The sequence below is a fragment of the Camelus ferus genome, chromosome 13 (genome assembly GCF_009834535.1).
Source record: "Camelus ferus isolate YT-003-E chromosome 13, BCGSAC_Cfer_1.0, whole genome shotgun sequence".
Lineage (NCBI taxonomy): Eukaryota > Metazoa > Chordata > Mammalia > Artiodactyla > Camelidae > Camelus > Camelus ferus.
In genome coordinates, this window is record NC_045708.1 from 8,620,687 (window position 1) to 8,636,610 (window position 15,924).

Consider the following 15,924-nt stretch of genomic DNA (forward strand, 5'->3'; position numbering starts at 1 on the left):
GAGCAGGCATCTTCTGAGAGTCCGCAGTCACAGAGAGATGGAGGCTGGAGATGCGGGGGCACGAAGGATGGCTGGTCTCCCTCTCCTGCAGACGTCTTGGGCCCGTCAGCCCCCAGCGCTTGCCCAGGGGGAGAAGAAACTCACAGACAGCCTGGGACCACAGCACTTGGGTTCCCATTTCCCCCACAGGGCATGGGCAGCGTTCAAATGTCTGTGCTGGAGGGAAGGGGGACCGTGGGCTGCCGAGCGACAGGCTCACTCCCTCCCCTCCACCCTCTCCCCAGAGGATGCTTACTTCCCAGGGAGTCCTTAGACACTTCCTCAGCCTTTGGAGAGTTTGGTGATGAGTTCCCATTTTACAGAGACCTAGACTGAGACCTCGGGGACTGAAGTTGAGTGCCCACGTGCTGCGACGGCAAATGACACAGCCGGGCTCCATCCAGACCACCCACCTTCCCGACCCCGGGGTTCATCATTTCCTGGCCCCTCTGTGGTGGGTACGACCACATAGAGGACAAGCCAAGGGCAAATCTAAGGTCGTGGCCTTGGCCTGGGCTCTGACACCACCACACAGCCCTGTGCTTCAGGTACCAGCTCTCCAGCTCACCCCACCCAGCTCCCTTTACAAGGTTGTCCCCTCCTATTCTGACCTCAGCTCAGATGCCACCTCTTCCTGGAGGCTGTCACTGACCAGCCCAGTCACTGTCTGATATTTGCCATGGTTGGTCTGTGCCTGCCGCCTGACTGTCCATCCACCTTCGGGCGTCTCTCTGTCTCTCTCACCTGCCAACCCCTCCCACACTAGCTCTGCTCGCGATGGTGGGGACCCAGCCCAGCTCACTCTTTCTGTGTCCCCAGCACCAGACCCAGTGCTCGGCACGCAGCGGGCATTCAGTCCCAACAGGCCACAGATGGAGTGAACACCAGGCGACTTCCAGTGACTCGTCCCAATGGGTGGCCTGCCCTTCACCTCCTGGTCCAGCCTACCCATGCCGTCAGGCCCTGCACCCCTCCGGCACCATCCTGTGTCCAGGCTGGGCCACCACCGGTGAACGGGACAGTGGGAGGAAACGGCTGGGTGACTGAGTCTCAGGACAGCCCCTAGCTCTTCTGCAGACCCCCTCCTGTGATGACCACAGGCTCTTTCTGTCCTCGGGCCTGGCTCCAAGAAGACTCTGGTGGCTGGCTGTTGCTTGGGGGGGACCCCTCAGGCCTACTTCACTCCCGGAAGGTGGAGCTGGTCCCCCAAAAGGTGGTTCAGGCTGGAAACAAGCAAAGAGAAGGCAGGTTGGGGAGAGGGTCCTAAACCTCGGTGGCCGCTTCCAGGTAAGACAGGTGCTCGCACTGGCAGAACCGCGTGCCCCCCACCCGGGTGAGGGGAGCACGAGGTGGATGGTCTGTCCGTCCTGCTCAAGTCCGAACCTCAGGCCGGTCAGAGCCCCGGCTTTCTGAACAGACATCGGCAGCTCCTCGCTCGGCCTGCGGCCAGAAGCCTGTCCTGGGCGTCTCCATCCTCATCCTCTCACCTGGGGTGGCCGTGGCGGCCACTGGGGAAGAGGCAGGTGACAAACCCCCAAGAGGTGGCAGGCTCAGGGCGGGAGCTGCCGCCACCTGAGAGTGGGCGAGGAGCAGGTTAGCTGGGTGAAAAGTTCACCGTGAGGGGAGCTGTCTGTTTCCCTCGCTTAATTTATCCACTATTTGGCTAACCTTGCTCTGAACCCAGGCCCCGAGACCCCTTCCCTCTCCCCCCCCGCCTCCCCACCGGGCTTCCGAGCCCCGACACCAGACCTCCCGCCCCGCGCCCAGAGGCGGGGGCCACGCTGGCCTTGAAGAGGCCTCGGGCCTGCGGGCCGCCCCGGGGGAGAGGCTGGCGGCCTGGCCAGGCGGTTATTTATGGCCTGAACCTTCCCATCCTTAGTAACCAAAATAAAGCCCCGTTGCTGGCGAGGTCCAGGCCCCCAAACGCCAGACATGGTCCGAGCGAGCGCTCAGAAGGCGCCCTGCCCCGCCCGCCTCCACCAAACACACAACTGCTCCGGAGACAGTGACCTTTCCTTGGGGGGCCATCTGTCATCCTGGCCTGGGGCAGGAGCCGGATGCATGGACCAGCGGGTCGCAGAGGGGAGGCCAGCCTCCTTCCCTGGTCCCGGCCTTCTGCCTGTCGTGGCCGTGCCGGGGCTGGTCCTGTAGACCTTTCTTCACCCCAGCCGCCTTCCTATATAGGGTGGGGATGTCGGGGGAGGAAAGAAAGAGGGGAGAGGTGGGGGGGAGGGGAGGTGGGGGAGGGGACAGCACAGCCATCACAGCAGTGACAGCCACCCCAGTGCTGTCCCAGAGTGGTCTCCTGTAACCCACACGGCAGCCCCACTCACGGCTGAGAGGACGGGGCTGAGGTGGCCGAGTCATCTTCCTTGGGCTCCAGGTGGTTCATGACAGAACAAGGAGTCCAACCTGGGTCGCTCTGACCCCAAAGCCAGTGCTCTCACTTTTCATACCTTCATGAAAGTCCCTTTTTAGCCACTATAAAAGTAACACAGGAGAAGGGGGTGGGAAGGGATAAATTGGGAGTTCTAGATTCGCAGATACTAATATACATAAAATAGATAAACAATAAGTTCATACTGTATAGCACAGGGAACTGTATTCAATATCTTGTAGTAACCTATGATGAAGAAGAATATGAAAACGAACATGTGTCTGTTCCTATATGACTGAAGCACTGTGCTGTACACCAGAAATTGACCCGTTGTAAACTGACTATACTTCAATTAAAAAAACAAATAAATAAAAGTAACACGTGTTACAGCAACCGGCGGAAATATTATGATGCATAAAGAATGAATTGTCCCCCTGCCCACCCTTCCCACATCTCAGGAGTCCAACCTGTGTTGTCTCCGCCACGCGCACAGGTGCACACAGACATGTCGGGCACAGGCCGCAGGGAATCCCTGGTCTGGGCAGTGATGGTGGCATCGCACACACACAGCACTCAGCAGCTGTTTTACTAACAGTGCAGCATGGGGGCAGCTGCCAGTGTGTCGGTCCCACCTCCAACCACATCTCCAATCACCCTGCCTTTTCATCAGCACCCCCTGCTCCAGGTCACCTCCATCTCAGCTGGATTACTGAACTGCTCCCTGCTTCTGCCCACGGCCCCCACAGTCAGTTCTGTCTGGATCCAGAATGACCTTCCTAGAATGCAAGTCTGCTCAGGGCACTGTCCCTTGGGAGAAGGTCCCCCATCCTTACCAGGGCCCATCATGTCCCCTACAAGCTGGGCTCCCTGACTCTCCAGAGCTCCTGTGGCCTGTCTTCTGTGCGCCCCTAGCTCTGCCTCGTGCATTGCTCAGCACTCCTTTATTTAGCTGGGTCTTCGCTCTCCACTTCTCCCGTGGGAGCCTCCCCTGAGTCTCAGCCTACACACAGCTCTCTGGACCGCCATCCCCATGTGGTCTAACAAGCTGTGACACGAGCCAGGCCCCTCACCCCGATGGGCTGAAACCTCAGTGAGGACAAGCCCTGCCTGTCAAGTTCACTGCCACCTGCCAGTGCCTGATCCATGATGACCTTTCAGAGCTACTTGTTGGAAGTTGGGTGGCACCAAAGGAGCCAGGGGCAAACCAGGCACCCATTCTTACATTTCCTCAATTTCTTCATGCCAGGACCACTGTCCCCTCCCTGGCTCCCAGAGGGCACTGCTGGCCCCAAATGGCCTCTTACTGCTGCTGGACAGGGTCTCCTGCCACCACAAGGGGATAAAAACCTTTTATAAGCAGCCCAAGCCTCCCTCCCTCGAGTGGGGAAGTGGCAGTGGTGGGAGGGACAGAGGCAAGGTGGGATGGTGTGGACCCCGGGAGACCCTCCCCTCCCAGCCTAAGGGCAGCCCCACGAGGGGTTGCCAGATAGGACTGGATGACTGCCAAGCGCTGTGCCGGCCAACTGCCCCCCGCGCTGCCTGCTGACGGCCAGTCAGAGGGGCCAGCGGTCAGGAGAGGGGCTGCCAATGCCTGTCACCAACATGGGCCAACTGTCAGTCAGGAGATGCCAAAGTCCCGCTCTGGACCTCAGGACTGTCCATCAAGTCATGGTTGGCTGCCACTCTGAAAGGCCCAGGGGCAAGTCAGGGCGTCCACCAATGGTCATTCTGGTGACAGTTGTTTTTGTTACCCAGCATCCTTTCACCCTTCTCCTGGCCAGGGCACTCCATTGGACTGTTGGGGAACCACACCACTCCAGCTCTCAGTCCATGCATTTCAATGGGCTGGATTCCCTCCCTGTCAGCAAAGATGGATCACATGACTCAGGACTGGCCAGCTGGAGCACTGAATTCCTCTGACCACTGTGATTGGTTCCTGTGACTCAAATCAAGCCAACCAGAACAAATCAGAACTAACTGTAGAGGACTAAGAAGACAGTCTCTCTTTTTCCCCTTCTGCCTTTGAACCTGGGAGGGTATGAGGCTGGAGCTGAGAAGCCAGCTTGCCAGTGACTAGAACAAGATGTCTGAGAATGAAGCCAGCCCAGAGGATGTGGTGGAACTGGAGGACAGAGAAACTGGGTCCTGAGCCAGGTCCTGGAAACACTGCTTGAACCCCTGGATCCAGCTATACCTGAAACCAATCATCACTGGGCTTTCCACTTATTTGAATCAGTAAATATCCCTCAACCCTTTGCCCAAGTAAGAATCATTGTGAGTAGGACCAGCAGTCACTCAGGGAGTCTGCCAGTAACCCACGCTGGTCAGGGCACCAGCCCTTGTCTGAAGCTCAGGGTGGTTCCAGGGGAACTCCTGACTGAAGCCATAGACAAACAGGCTCCATGTTTGCTTTCCCTGCTCCTAGCTGCTGAGGCGAGGGCATGAGATCATAACTGCAACAATCAGATGCCCCCCCAAGGCTTCGACTCAAGCAAGTGATGTGGAGAAGTGGGCTGGGGGTATTTCTCTTAGTGGCGGTGGCAGCAGAGACTGTCCAGGGCCGGCAGGGTCGCGCAAGGTCCAGACCATCCTGCGGCAGGGATGTGGGGGCTGTGGACCATCTGTATCCCTTGGCCTCTGCCCAGTTTTCAAGCCCAATTTTCAGTCTGCCAGGCCATTCTGAGCTCCTAATGTCTGCTCCAGAAATTCTGCAGCTAGAGTCAGTGTCTGTTGCTGGGGACCCCGACAAAGAAGCCATCAACCCCTTATGCCCTCGGGGAGGGGGTTGCCCTAAGCTGGCACTTTGTGAATTGTTAGGTATTCCTCAGAGCACCTGGCAGGCTGCCTGGAACCTTTTAGGGGCTCAGATATTGGTGAAGGGGAACAATCTGCCCAAGGGCACCAGCTTTGAGCCCCGAGGGCTAGAACATGTGTGTCTGAGGAGAGGCTGGCGCCCTGCTCCCTCCCAGGCCCATGGTTAACAGGGCAGGGCTGCCCCAGGGAGCTCTGAAAGGAGACACACCTAGAACACCTCTGATCACAGAAGGGCCCCAGACCCCAGCCTGAGTTTGGTCCACCCTGGCCCACCTGCCATCGGAGCGAGCAGTTGGGCCAAGAGATGTTGGCATCTGGCAGCCACGTGGATGTGCATCAATGAGCCAGGAAGAGGCCCGGCTGCGAGGCTGGAGGGCAATGATGAGTAAGAGCAAGTATTGTCCTCTGCTGTCCTCACATACAGTCGTGCCCCGTATCCACAGGGGACTGGGTCGAGGACCCTCGGGGGATAGCAAGATCCTTGGATGCTCCAGTCCCTTATATAAAATGGTGTCGTATTTGCGTATAACTTACACACGTCCTCCCATATACTTTAAATCCTCTCTAGATGCCTTACAATGCCTAACACAATGTAAATACTCTGTAAATATCATGTAAATACTGTGTAAATAGTTGTAAGGCCCAGCAAATTCAAGTTTTACTTTTTGAAATTTTCTGTTTTTTTTTTTTCCTTTTCGATCCATGGTTGGTTGACTCTGTGGATGTGGAATCCACAGGTACGGAGGACCAATGGTTATTCAAGAAGCCTTGAAACCCAGGGGTTGAACACAAGGGCTTTGCAGCTAGACCCTGGGGATCACATCTCAGCTCTGTGAATTACTAGCTGTGTACGAAGCTTTTGCAGATGACCATGCCTCTCCCTGCCTCTGTTTTCTGTAAAGCACCGGGAAGCCTCAATTGTTTAATACATAGGAAACACTGAGGGTTTGTCCCGTACCAAGCACACAATAATTTATTACTTTTATTATAGAATAAATATAACATACTATGCATTTATTAATTTACTTGGTATTTGTTAATATCAAACACACATGTGTTAATTATTATGTATCTTTCTCCCTTGAGCTTCACAAACAATGGAGGACAGGGCTATTGATTCCATCTTACAGATGGTGAAACTGAGGCTCGGGGGGTTAAATTACCTACTTAGGGCCCAGGACTTGGGATCTCAGCCCCATATGACTCCAAAGTCCAGCCTCTCCCCTTCTCTGCAAACTCCATGGCTCTGGCTCCTGACTGGACTTGCCAAGTCGGCTCCCGCAAGCCATCAGCTGGCCCTCAGTCCCTGGGGACCCGGCAGGGCTGAGGAAGTGCTGGCCAAGCCAGAATCCCGCCCGCCCGCCCGCCCCCTATAAGAAGCCCACAGGGAGTACATCTTGGCATTTGGGGGACGTGCCAGGGTGTGGCTCATGGTCCTCACTGTGACCTCCCCAAGCGGGATCCAATTACAGCGAAGCAGCAACAAAGGAACAATGTGTTTATTTCCTTTGTCTTGTGAACACCGAAAAATGAAAGGAATGATAAGGATTTGGTGGGGGGTGGGTAGGCAGGCCAGAAAATTCTGCAGCATTGGCTCAACGCACCAAGAGGGCGGGGTGAGGGAGTTTTCAGGCCAAGTCCAAAGAAAGAGAAAGTCAAGTGGTGGCCCGACCAGCTGGCCCAAGGAGTCTGAGATCTGGATTCCTGGCTCCCACTTGGGGTCTCGGGCCCACCTCTGGGGGCGGAGTTCACGTGTGGTTCTGCTGTTGGCCTCTCAGTGGTCAGGCCACCAAACTCTGGGCCTTAGACTTCCCTGCTCTTCAATGCGAATAATTCTATTGCTCCGTGTTGTGATGAAAAAGAAAATGTATGTTGACCAGGGGTTTTTGATGGGGGGCGAATTAGCTCCTTGGGGACATTTGTGGAAACGTTTTTGATTGTTGAAACTAGGAAGGGAAGGCGCTGCTGGCGTTCAGTGTGTAGAGACCAGGGGTGCTGCCAGGCGTCCTACTGTGAACAGGACGTCCCCCGAAAGGGACTTATCCCCACCAAGGTGTCGATGGTGCCTCAGGGAGAAATGTGGGGGTGGCGCCTGAACATTTAATCATAAACGTTGGTTTTGTTATTCCGGGTCCCCTGTGGGTGTATAAGGGAAGGTGACTGAGAGAACAGGGTGTGTTGGGATGTTGGCTGCCTCTGATGGAGTTTCTGCCCCGTTCACTCAGACAGCAAATATTTACCAAGTGTGGTCTGCGCCTCGCACTGTCATAGGTCCTGAGACACTGGACTGGCCCCTGGGCTCCTGGAGGGGCTGGTCGAGGTGGGAGAGGGAGTCAGACCAAGAGAGCCAGCAAATCATAACGACCCCAATATTCTTCAACAGTGAGGCCTGGGTAAGCAGTGTGAGAGACATGTGGAGTGGAAGAACCTTCAGTCACACAAAGGAACAAAGTCCTGTCACACGCTATGACTTGGAGGACGAACCCTGAAAACATTATGTCAAGTGAAAGAAGCCAGACACAAAAGACCACATCCTGTCTGTGTGCTCCAAAAGACGTTTGTGGTGACAGTTGCACAACCTTGTGAATACACTGCACACCATTGAATTGTTTTAAATGGGTCAATTGTGTGCTATGTGAATTATACCTCAATAAAGCTGTTGTAAATGAAATTAATAATAATGGCCAATGGTGAGACAGGTGATGAATGAAACCAGTGAGGGCTGAGATTGGAGCAACCCAGGCCACGGTGATCATGCGGGGTGTCTCCCAGAGGTGATGTCTGGGGCTTGCAGGTGGGGAAGGGAGGTGTGTGCAGAGGGCCCCGGGGGCTCCTGGTGGCCGGCTTATGTGTCCTGGGCTGGAGAGGGACCCTGGGCCTGATTGTGCAGACCGGACCTGGTAACTTTAGCCCCCTGACATCTGGGCCTCAGGGCCCCAGAAATTGTCCCTCAGAGCTGCTTCAGTCCAGAGAAGTCGGTGACCCCCACCAGGTCACACTGTGGTGGACCGGCTGGCTTCCTCTGCCAGCTAGTCTGAGAGGGTGGCTCTTTGAGGGCCCTGCCTCGAGGCCTGCCCTCCACCCTAGGGGGTCCACGTGCCCAGAGCATCTCCCCAGCGGGGCACTGGCCATCCTGCCACTCCCAGCAGTGCCTGAAGGACCTTGTGTTTATTTTCCTCCTGAGCCATGGAAAGATTTGGGTGCAAAGGGCCTGCCCGGAGCCAGCAATGATGGGAAGTGTCAGAGAAGTGTCCTGCCTCCCCCCACCCCCACCAACTGTGTGCAGCAGGAGGGCAAACCCTGTTCCCGATGAAGCCCCTCCCCATCGGGGCCCCTTTGCGCTGCCTTCCCTGGGGGCCTCCCCAGTCCCTGCACCCACCGCCCACGTGGGGCTCTTCCGAGCCAGCTTCCTCCCACTCCAACCACGAGGGAGTCAGCTAGGCCTCAAAGGATGCTGGTCTCACAGGCTAGACCAAGACGGTGACCCCAAGAGCCCCAAGAGGCAGCCGAGTCCTGCCTGGGAGCCGTGGGAGCCGCCAGCATGACATCACCCCCTGGAGTTTCCCAGCCCGGGAGGCAGGAGGCCAGGCACATCTTGTCCGTTCTGCAGGTAGGAAAGGTGACATCACACCCAGGGGGTCGCGAAGCCAGTGGAACTCCAGAGTCTGGATTTCTCTCCCGAGATACCAGGGCTTCCCACCTCTGGGGGAGCCTCCTGGCCTCAGGGTGGGCTGGGAGAAGCTGGGACCAGGGTTGGCTATGTTGCTGGAAGCTGAGAGCCTCAGGGGGACCACATGGGACGAGAGGGGGACAGCTGGACCCTGCATGGCCGAGGGGCATGGGTCCCAGGCCTGGGCTCTGGTCCACAGCAGGTGGCTCTTGGTTGATGAAGGAAAGTGTGTTAAGCAATGTTAATAAATCAAATCACAGTATAACAGCCCCACTCAAAGGGGGCGCAGAGTGACTGGGGTGTCCATGAGCTGTTCCAGGCCTTCCTTCTGTGTCGGGGACATTGTCACCTCCGGGTTTTGCCTGAGGCGAGGAGTGTCTGTGTACAGACATAGACTTCTGGGCTCTTGTTAATGATCCGTCCACCGCCTTTGGAAGGCCTTTCCAGAAAGCCGGAGAAGCCCCTCAGAAGAGGTCCCAGTTGTGTGGTGGTGTGAGGGAGCCCCCACGCAGGGGCCTTTAGGTGACCCCCACCCCCATCCACTCACCTGCGACTCTTGTCTCTCTGTGCTGCCCCGCACTTGGGCTGCAGAATTCATTTCTTTGTGATCAGGCTCCTTTTTTGTCCCCCATAAAACTGGGGTGTCCCTAGGGGCATGGACTGTCTGCCCCAGCAGGAGGGCTCTTAGGGGGTTGGGCTGAGCCCTGTGGTCAGCCAGGAGACTTCTGTCACCCTGGTCCCTCCAGAGCATCAGTTTGGCCTGAGGAAAAGAGTCCACTTCCCCAAGCACTCTGGCCCCAGGAGCAGGAAGGGGGCCATGGGCCTCAGTTCCTGATCACTTGCCAGGCCAGATAGCCTGGTCCCCTGGAACGGGGCCAGGATGGGCCTTGGGTCTGGTGCCTTCCCAGGCTCTGTGCCCACCTCCAATCTGGTTCTCTTTGGAGGTGGGGAGGAGCCCCAGGCAGGGCAGCTGGGTCAATTCCCAGAGCCCAAGTCTTCTTTGCAGTGTTGGCACACTCTGTCCTGCCCCTCGGTGCTTCAGGGAGCCAGCGTTCAGTGCCTGTCACTCTCCTTCGCTTGGCTAAGCTACGGGACAGAATTAGCTCTTTGCTCTAACTCTCAAGGCTCTCCAAGTGGCCGAACCATCCCAGGGAGGGAACTAGGATGCGGTCTCCTGGGAATCTGCCCAAGGCCTTTTCCCTGGTTCCTCTGGGAAAAGATCCAGAGAAAGACTGAAAGTATCCCAGTGGAGAAGGAGGGGGTAGGGTGGGAGCAGGCCTTGCCTGGCTGTCAGAGGAAGCCCCTAGGGCTCTGGGAAGACACAAGGTCCCACCGCAGCCATGACAGCAATTCTGTTCTCAGTGGTCCCGGGGAGGGCTGGCTGAGCCTCGTCACTCCCAGAGCCACTCAGACCCCTGGGTTCTTCACTGCATCCCTGGCTTGCAGGCCAAGTGTGATTTCATGGAAACCTCAGGAGTCAAATCCTCTCCAAAAGTTTGTGAGCCAGGCTGTGAGCATGGAAATGGGCCTGCCACTTGAGGATGGTCAGAAAAGTCGGGGCTCAGCAGACAGGACCCCCACTCCTTCCTCATCTATCCCTGCCCACTGAGATGTGCCATCCCCAACCTATCTCCTGTGACAGCCAGTGACGGGCACCTCGCCTGTGGCCCTGGGAGAGCAGGGGAGCAGGCATGCCCAGTGGACCCACCCACGTTGTGGCCACACGCCCAAGTGAGGTGATTGTGTGGGCAGGGACCTTCCAGGATTGGTGTCTGCAGCATCCCTTCCTGACAATGCACACTTTGGTGACACAGGTCCTCAAGGATCAAAATGAAAAGTGACAGATCCTGGCTTGGCGTCCCCATTACTTGCTGTGGTAAGCCAGGGGGTCAGATAGAGCTAAGTTCAAACTCTGGCTCTTCTGCTCACAAGCCCTACAAACTCGGGCATGCTGTTTCCCTGCTCTGAGCCTGTTCTCTCACCTCCAGAGTAGTCTTTCTAATACCACCCTCCCCTCAAAGGGCAGTGCCTCTTTGGGGCTCTGCTTAGAACCTGGTGTGTGTCCCATAGAGACCACCTCGTCCCTGGGGCAGCAGCCATCTGCCTCCATCCATCCTCTGCCTACGTTTCCATTTTTCCTTCTGTTCTTATCCAACAGCTCTTTCCACGGTGTAGCAGATTGTGTTACAGTTCAAAGTTACTGACCACTCCTCCACGGGGGTTACGTGCTCAGCGGCATCCTTGGCGGGCTTGACCACATGGCCTGCTCCGGCCAATGGAATGTGAGCAGAAATGATGTGTGTTGTTTCCGGGCAGACTTTCAGAGTCAGTGCGCAGGGGATGCCCAGGTGTGCCTGCTTCTGCCACAAAATGACATCATCCCAGACGGAGGCTCCTCTGTCAGCCGGGGCCCCAGCGTGAAGAGGACACAGAGCAGGGTCGCAGCCACCCTCAAAGGACAGGTGGCATCTGTAACACAAGCTCTATTGTTGGAAGCCGTGGACACCTGGGGGTCATATTTTGTCTGATATACGTTGCAGCTCTTAGAAGTCTTTAAGGGGGTTCCCGAGGGCTGTTTTTGGTCTTCAGCTGCTGCTAGGTGCAGTGGATAATTAACAATGAAGATGTTATGCCCTCAGGCGTGGTGGCCACTCGGCAGGTGCTCAATAAACAGTGGATGTAATCACGACTTGACATTTCTGCGCACAGACCAGACAGATGACCGTCTGAGCCGCCGGACGCGTCTTCCTCTCTCGTGAGTTGTGTGCAGGGGCAGGCTTTGTGCAACTCTCTGGCAAGCTCCTCCCCTGAACTGGGGCCTGTAGCTTTCTCGTCACCTCCTGGAACCGGCGCCTGCCCCCTCCCCCACCCTGCCACCCACCTGCAAGAGCTGCAGGGACAGAGGCGCCTTAGATGAGATTCCGTTGTCCACCTGTGTCCCCCAGCCCCCGGCCCAAGGTCAGGTTCATTAAGCTGGCTGCAGGAGGGGAGAAGGCACACCAAGAGGAACCACGAGGCACCCCTCCCCACGTCTCCTTGGCTGTAAATTCTCCCTGCTGACTGAGCCCACGTAAATCCCCTCCGATATTTTCAACCTCTCATTCTCCTTTGCCATTTCATGTCTACCTCTTGCAATCAAATCTGGCCCGGGGACCCATAGCAGCCCCCCGAGCACTGGACTTGTTGTGCTGGTGGTTGTCAGAGTTTTGGCTTCTCAGCAACACTCCCCTCTCAGCACCCAGCACATGCTAGGTAGACAGTGGGGGCTCGATAAAGCCTGGTTCTGCAATCCTGGGTTGGTAGCCTGGTGGCTGATGAGGCCGTGGCCGGGCAGAGGGCAGCTCTCTGTAGACCAGTTTGTGATGGTCCTATGACGGGTGCAGGTGGGAAGGCGAAGTGGGGACACCCCCCGACCCATGGCTGTTGGGAGCGCCCAGCAGAGCTGGCACAGAACCACCTACCCCTAGGTCTGGGCTCAATTTCTTTCCCAAGCCTTGCCTCCTTGCCTACATGACTCCTGGCAGCTGGGGACCATGAGTAGACCAATTCTCTCTCAAAGGATGGGGTGTTGTGCTTGGGACTGGTCCCCTTGCCATTGCCCACTAAGGATTTCAGCAAAAGAATTTGCAAAAGCCATCTATTTATTTTTCATTCCTGCCGTTTAACCAGTTTGCACAAGCTGAGGATGAGTGGATTTTGGAGGGGAAGGAGGAGCACATGGGCACAGACCCTCCCGGAAATGGTCTATGCACATTGCTGAGGCTGGTTAGACTCAAGAAGCCATTTAACAATAAACTCTACAGAATCAGAAATGTACAAAAGTGTCAAGGCAGCTGCTGGCAGGTTTCTTGCCTCCCCATGGGGGTCAGATTTACGGCTATCAGTCCTGTGCAAAGGTCCTGGGGCTGGCCTGGGGGTGGGCAGCCAGATTCTTCCCCAGGACAGGAGCAGTTCCGCTCACCCAGCAGAAGTGTGCCAAGAGACAGGCGTGTGGACATATGCCCAGGTACCCAGGCCCTCTCAGGTTCTGTGGCTTTCAAGCCTGTCTCTGCGTTCCGCCTTATGTCCGCCCTTTGAAAGTGTTCATGCAGGTGTAGGTTCCTGAGAATTTGTGGATCTCCTCGAGGGCAGCCTGTGGGAGTATGCTGGGGGAGCAGGAGGGAGAAAGGAAGACGGTCAGTGCGGGTACCAGTGGCCAGATCGCTGGTGGCCATGCAAGAAGCCTCGTAGAGTGATGATCCCATAAGCTCCCCACCCCTCTCTGCAACACACACCAGCTCCCCCGACAAGCCACCCACACCCACCCCTCCGTGGAGCAAGTGCTTTCAAAGTAAGTGGATACAGAGCTGATTACAAGAAAGATACAGGGTGGGTGGTAGAAACACTTTCAAAGCCACATTCTTAGCATTTTAGGGTCCAAAGGTATTTCCGAGATCAATTAACTCCAAATGCCACTTACAAATATTTACCGTGTGGGGCTGAGGTGTTAGGGGCTGGGTGTCACCTCCTCCAGGGAGGCTTCCCAGACTCACTCCTAGGCCTTGGCTAGGGTTCCCCATGGCCCTGCGCTTCCCCAATAAGCCCTGGAGTTGTCTTTGCTGTTTGCGTGTACTGAGGACTTCTCTGTGCTAGCCCCTGGGTACCTCTGTGGTAGGTATGTCATCTCTGACCCCAGCGCCTAGTGTGGGGCCCAGCATGGAGAAGTCCCCAGTACATCTGTTCAGTCAAATTGAAGGGCCCCACCCCACCCTAGGAGCAAGATGGGTTGAAAGGCTAGGTTGAAAGGCTCACTTCCAGCTGGAGCAATCTGGAAGGCTTCCTGGTGGTGGTGGCGGCACTACAGTGGAGCCTGTAACAGTTTCTCTCCAGGAAAGTGAAAGGGGGCACAGCACAGGGAAGGACCAGGGGTTCACCTCTGCTTCTTGTGGGAAAGTAGCGGGGGATAGACTAGGAAATGTAGGCTGGGGGCTTATGTGGAGAGTGCTGAGGTGTTCTAGACAAACTGGCTGTTTTCTAGAATGTTCCCAAAGGCTTCTAAGAAGCTTCTTGAGGGGGAGGTTCAGCTTGGCTTTGGTGAGGCTCCAAGTCTGCTCACGGAGCTCATGGAGGCAGCCAAGGAGCGTTTCAGGCAACAGTCAGGATGGCCTGAGGGAGGCTGAGGTGGGGCCGGTCTCCTCACCCCCATTCTGTGTCTCTGAAAGGGCCTTGAGTTTGGAGAAGGGACTGACTGACATGTCGCCTCCGTCCTGAGGTTTTCGTGCCTGCAGTTAGAGCGGCTCCTCCAATGCCCACCGCGACCATGGCAGCTGGAGGGGAAGCTGGTTTCCTGGGGGTTGATGTCTGATCAAGGCATCTGGGGGCTTCACTTCCCCAAAAGGCCTTCCAGGTCCGAGGGGTACAGTCAGCTGCGGGTTGGGGGCCCAGAGGAGCCGAGAGCCCACAGCCACTCGGGGCTCCAGAGTCGAAGCTATCCCCGTGCAGCATGACAGGACGGTGGGGGGGGGGGGGCCTGGAACGGCCCCTTCAGTGTGGGGCTGGGGTGGGAAGGGTTTGCTGCCCAGAGTCTGGAAAGTTCTAGGCAAATGTGACGCCGGGCAAACTCTGGAGGAGGACGGTCTCCTCTGTGAAGCCTAAGTCCTGAGGGGGCCTGCCCTGGGAAATCCCACCTGCCCAGCCCTGGGACGTGTCTGTGAATTCCGAGCCTTTGGCACCGAGGTCCCTGTCTTTCCCATTCGATTAAACTTCCTGAAGGCTGGGGCCAAGATTTAGTCTTTAGAGCGGCAGTTCTCAAAGTGTGGCCCAGGAACCCTTGGGGGGTACCTGAGATTGCTTCAGAGGTCTGTCTGCGAGGTCAAACTATTTTTTATTATACTATTGAGATACAGTTTGATTTTTTTACTCTCATTCTCTCACAAGTGTAGAGTTGAGTTTTCTGGAGGCTACCTGACATGTGACATTACAACAGATTCAAATCAGAAGTAGATATGAGCATCCATTTGTCTTCAACTAAGTCAGATAACAAAGAGCTTTGCCAAAATGTAAAACCATTGCATTCTTCTTATTACATTCTTTGTAGTGGGAAATATACTTAACTTTTCATTTAAAAATATCATTTTTTAAAACACTGAATGGATTCATTATTGCCATTTACAAATGAATACATGTATACATCCTATAAAATTTTTTCTCAGTTTTAATTTCTAGTAAATAGTAATAGAACTCACATAAACAAAAGCTCTTTGGGTTCTTTAATAGTTTTCAAGACTGTAAAGGAGTTCTGAGGCCGAAAGTTTGAGAACTGCCGCTTGGTGGTAAGGATAGTAAATCCACAGCACACAGGCCGCCACTCTCAGTTTTCGTGCCCACAGCAGACATAACTAATCGATCACATGGTACTTTCTCTTGCCTGAGGCCTCTTCCCAGCTAGGGTTCACTGAGAGAAGGGGGAATGGCTGGCATGAGCCTGACCCAGAGCTCCCTGCCCCGCCCCATACCTTTTCAAGATGATAAGGGCATGCATTGTCCAGGGGAGCAAGAGGAGGGCCTGGTTGAGCTGCACAGCTTCCACCGTCCTCCGGGCCACCGTCTCCGGCTTCAGTGGAGGGAAGAGATTGGGAAACCTGTATGCAGGAAGAGATGGCATGGGTTTCTCCTAAGAAGCAAGTACTTCTGCTGAAAACCAGCGTGGCTAACATGTCGGGTCATCCCCTTGGCTTCTCTCGTTTGGGAGACTTGAGACCCCCCTGGAACATCCTCTCCACTCCCCTGCCACCCCCAGATGTGTCAGGGGTTCCTCATCCCCTCACTCCGCCCAGTGAGGCTCCCCTTGAGAATCCACGGCTTCTAGCCCACCCACTTGGGACCTGTTCTCAGCACTTCAGAGGGCTCCTTAAAATGTCACTCTTGAGGGGAGGGGGAGGGGACAGCTTAATGACAGAGCGCATGCTCAGCATGCACGAGATCCTGGGTTCCATCCCCAGTGCTTCCACTGGAAAAAAAAACGTCACTTACATCATGTCACTGC

General features: G+C 55.8%; 1 protein-coding gene across 4 annotated transcripts in view; it reads right to left on the reverse strand.

Annotated features, from left to right (window-relative positions):
- Positions 1-12,523: 12,523 nt before the first annotated feature.
- Positions 12,524-15,924, reverse strand: part of DHRS3 (dehydrogenase/reductase 3) — a 39,221-nt gene continuing 35,820 nt past the window's right edge. For all 4 annotated transcript variants that reach the window (XM_032495224.1, XM_032495225.1, XM_006192446.3 and 1 more), the window contains 2 exons: positions 15,395-15,520; positions 12,524-13,045 (listed from right to left, as the gene is read on the reverse strand). In XM_032495224.1, the coding sequence (XP_032351115.1) occupies positions 12,961-13,045; positions 15,395-15,520 (211 nt within the window). In that variant the 3' untranslated portion in view covers positions 12,524-12,960. The remainder of the gene's footprint in view (positions 13,046-15,394; positions 15,521-15,924) is intronic.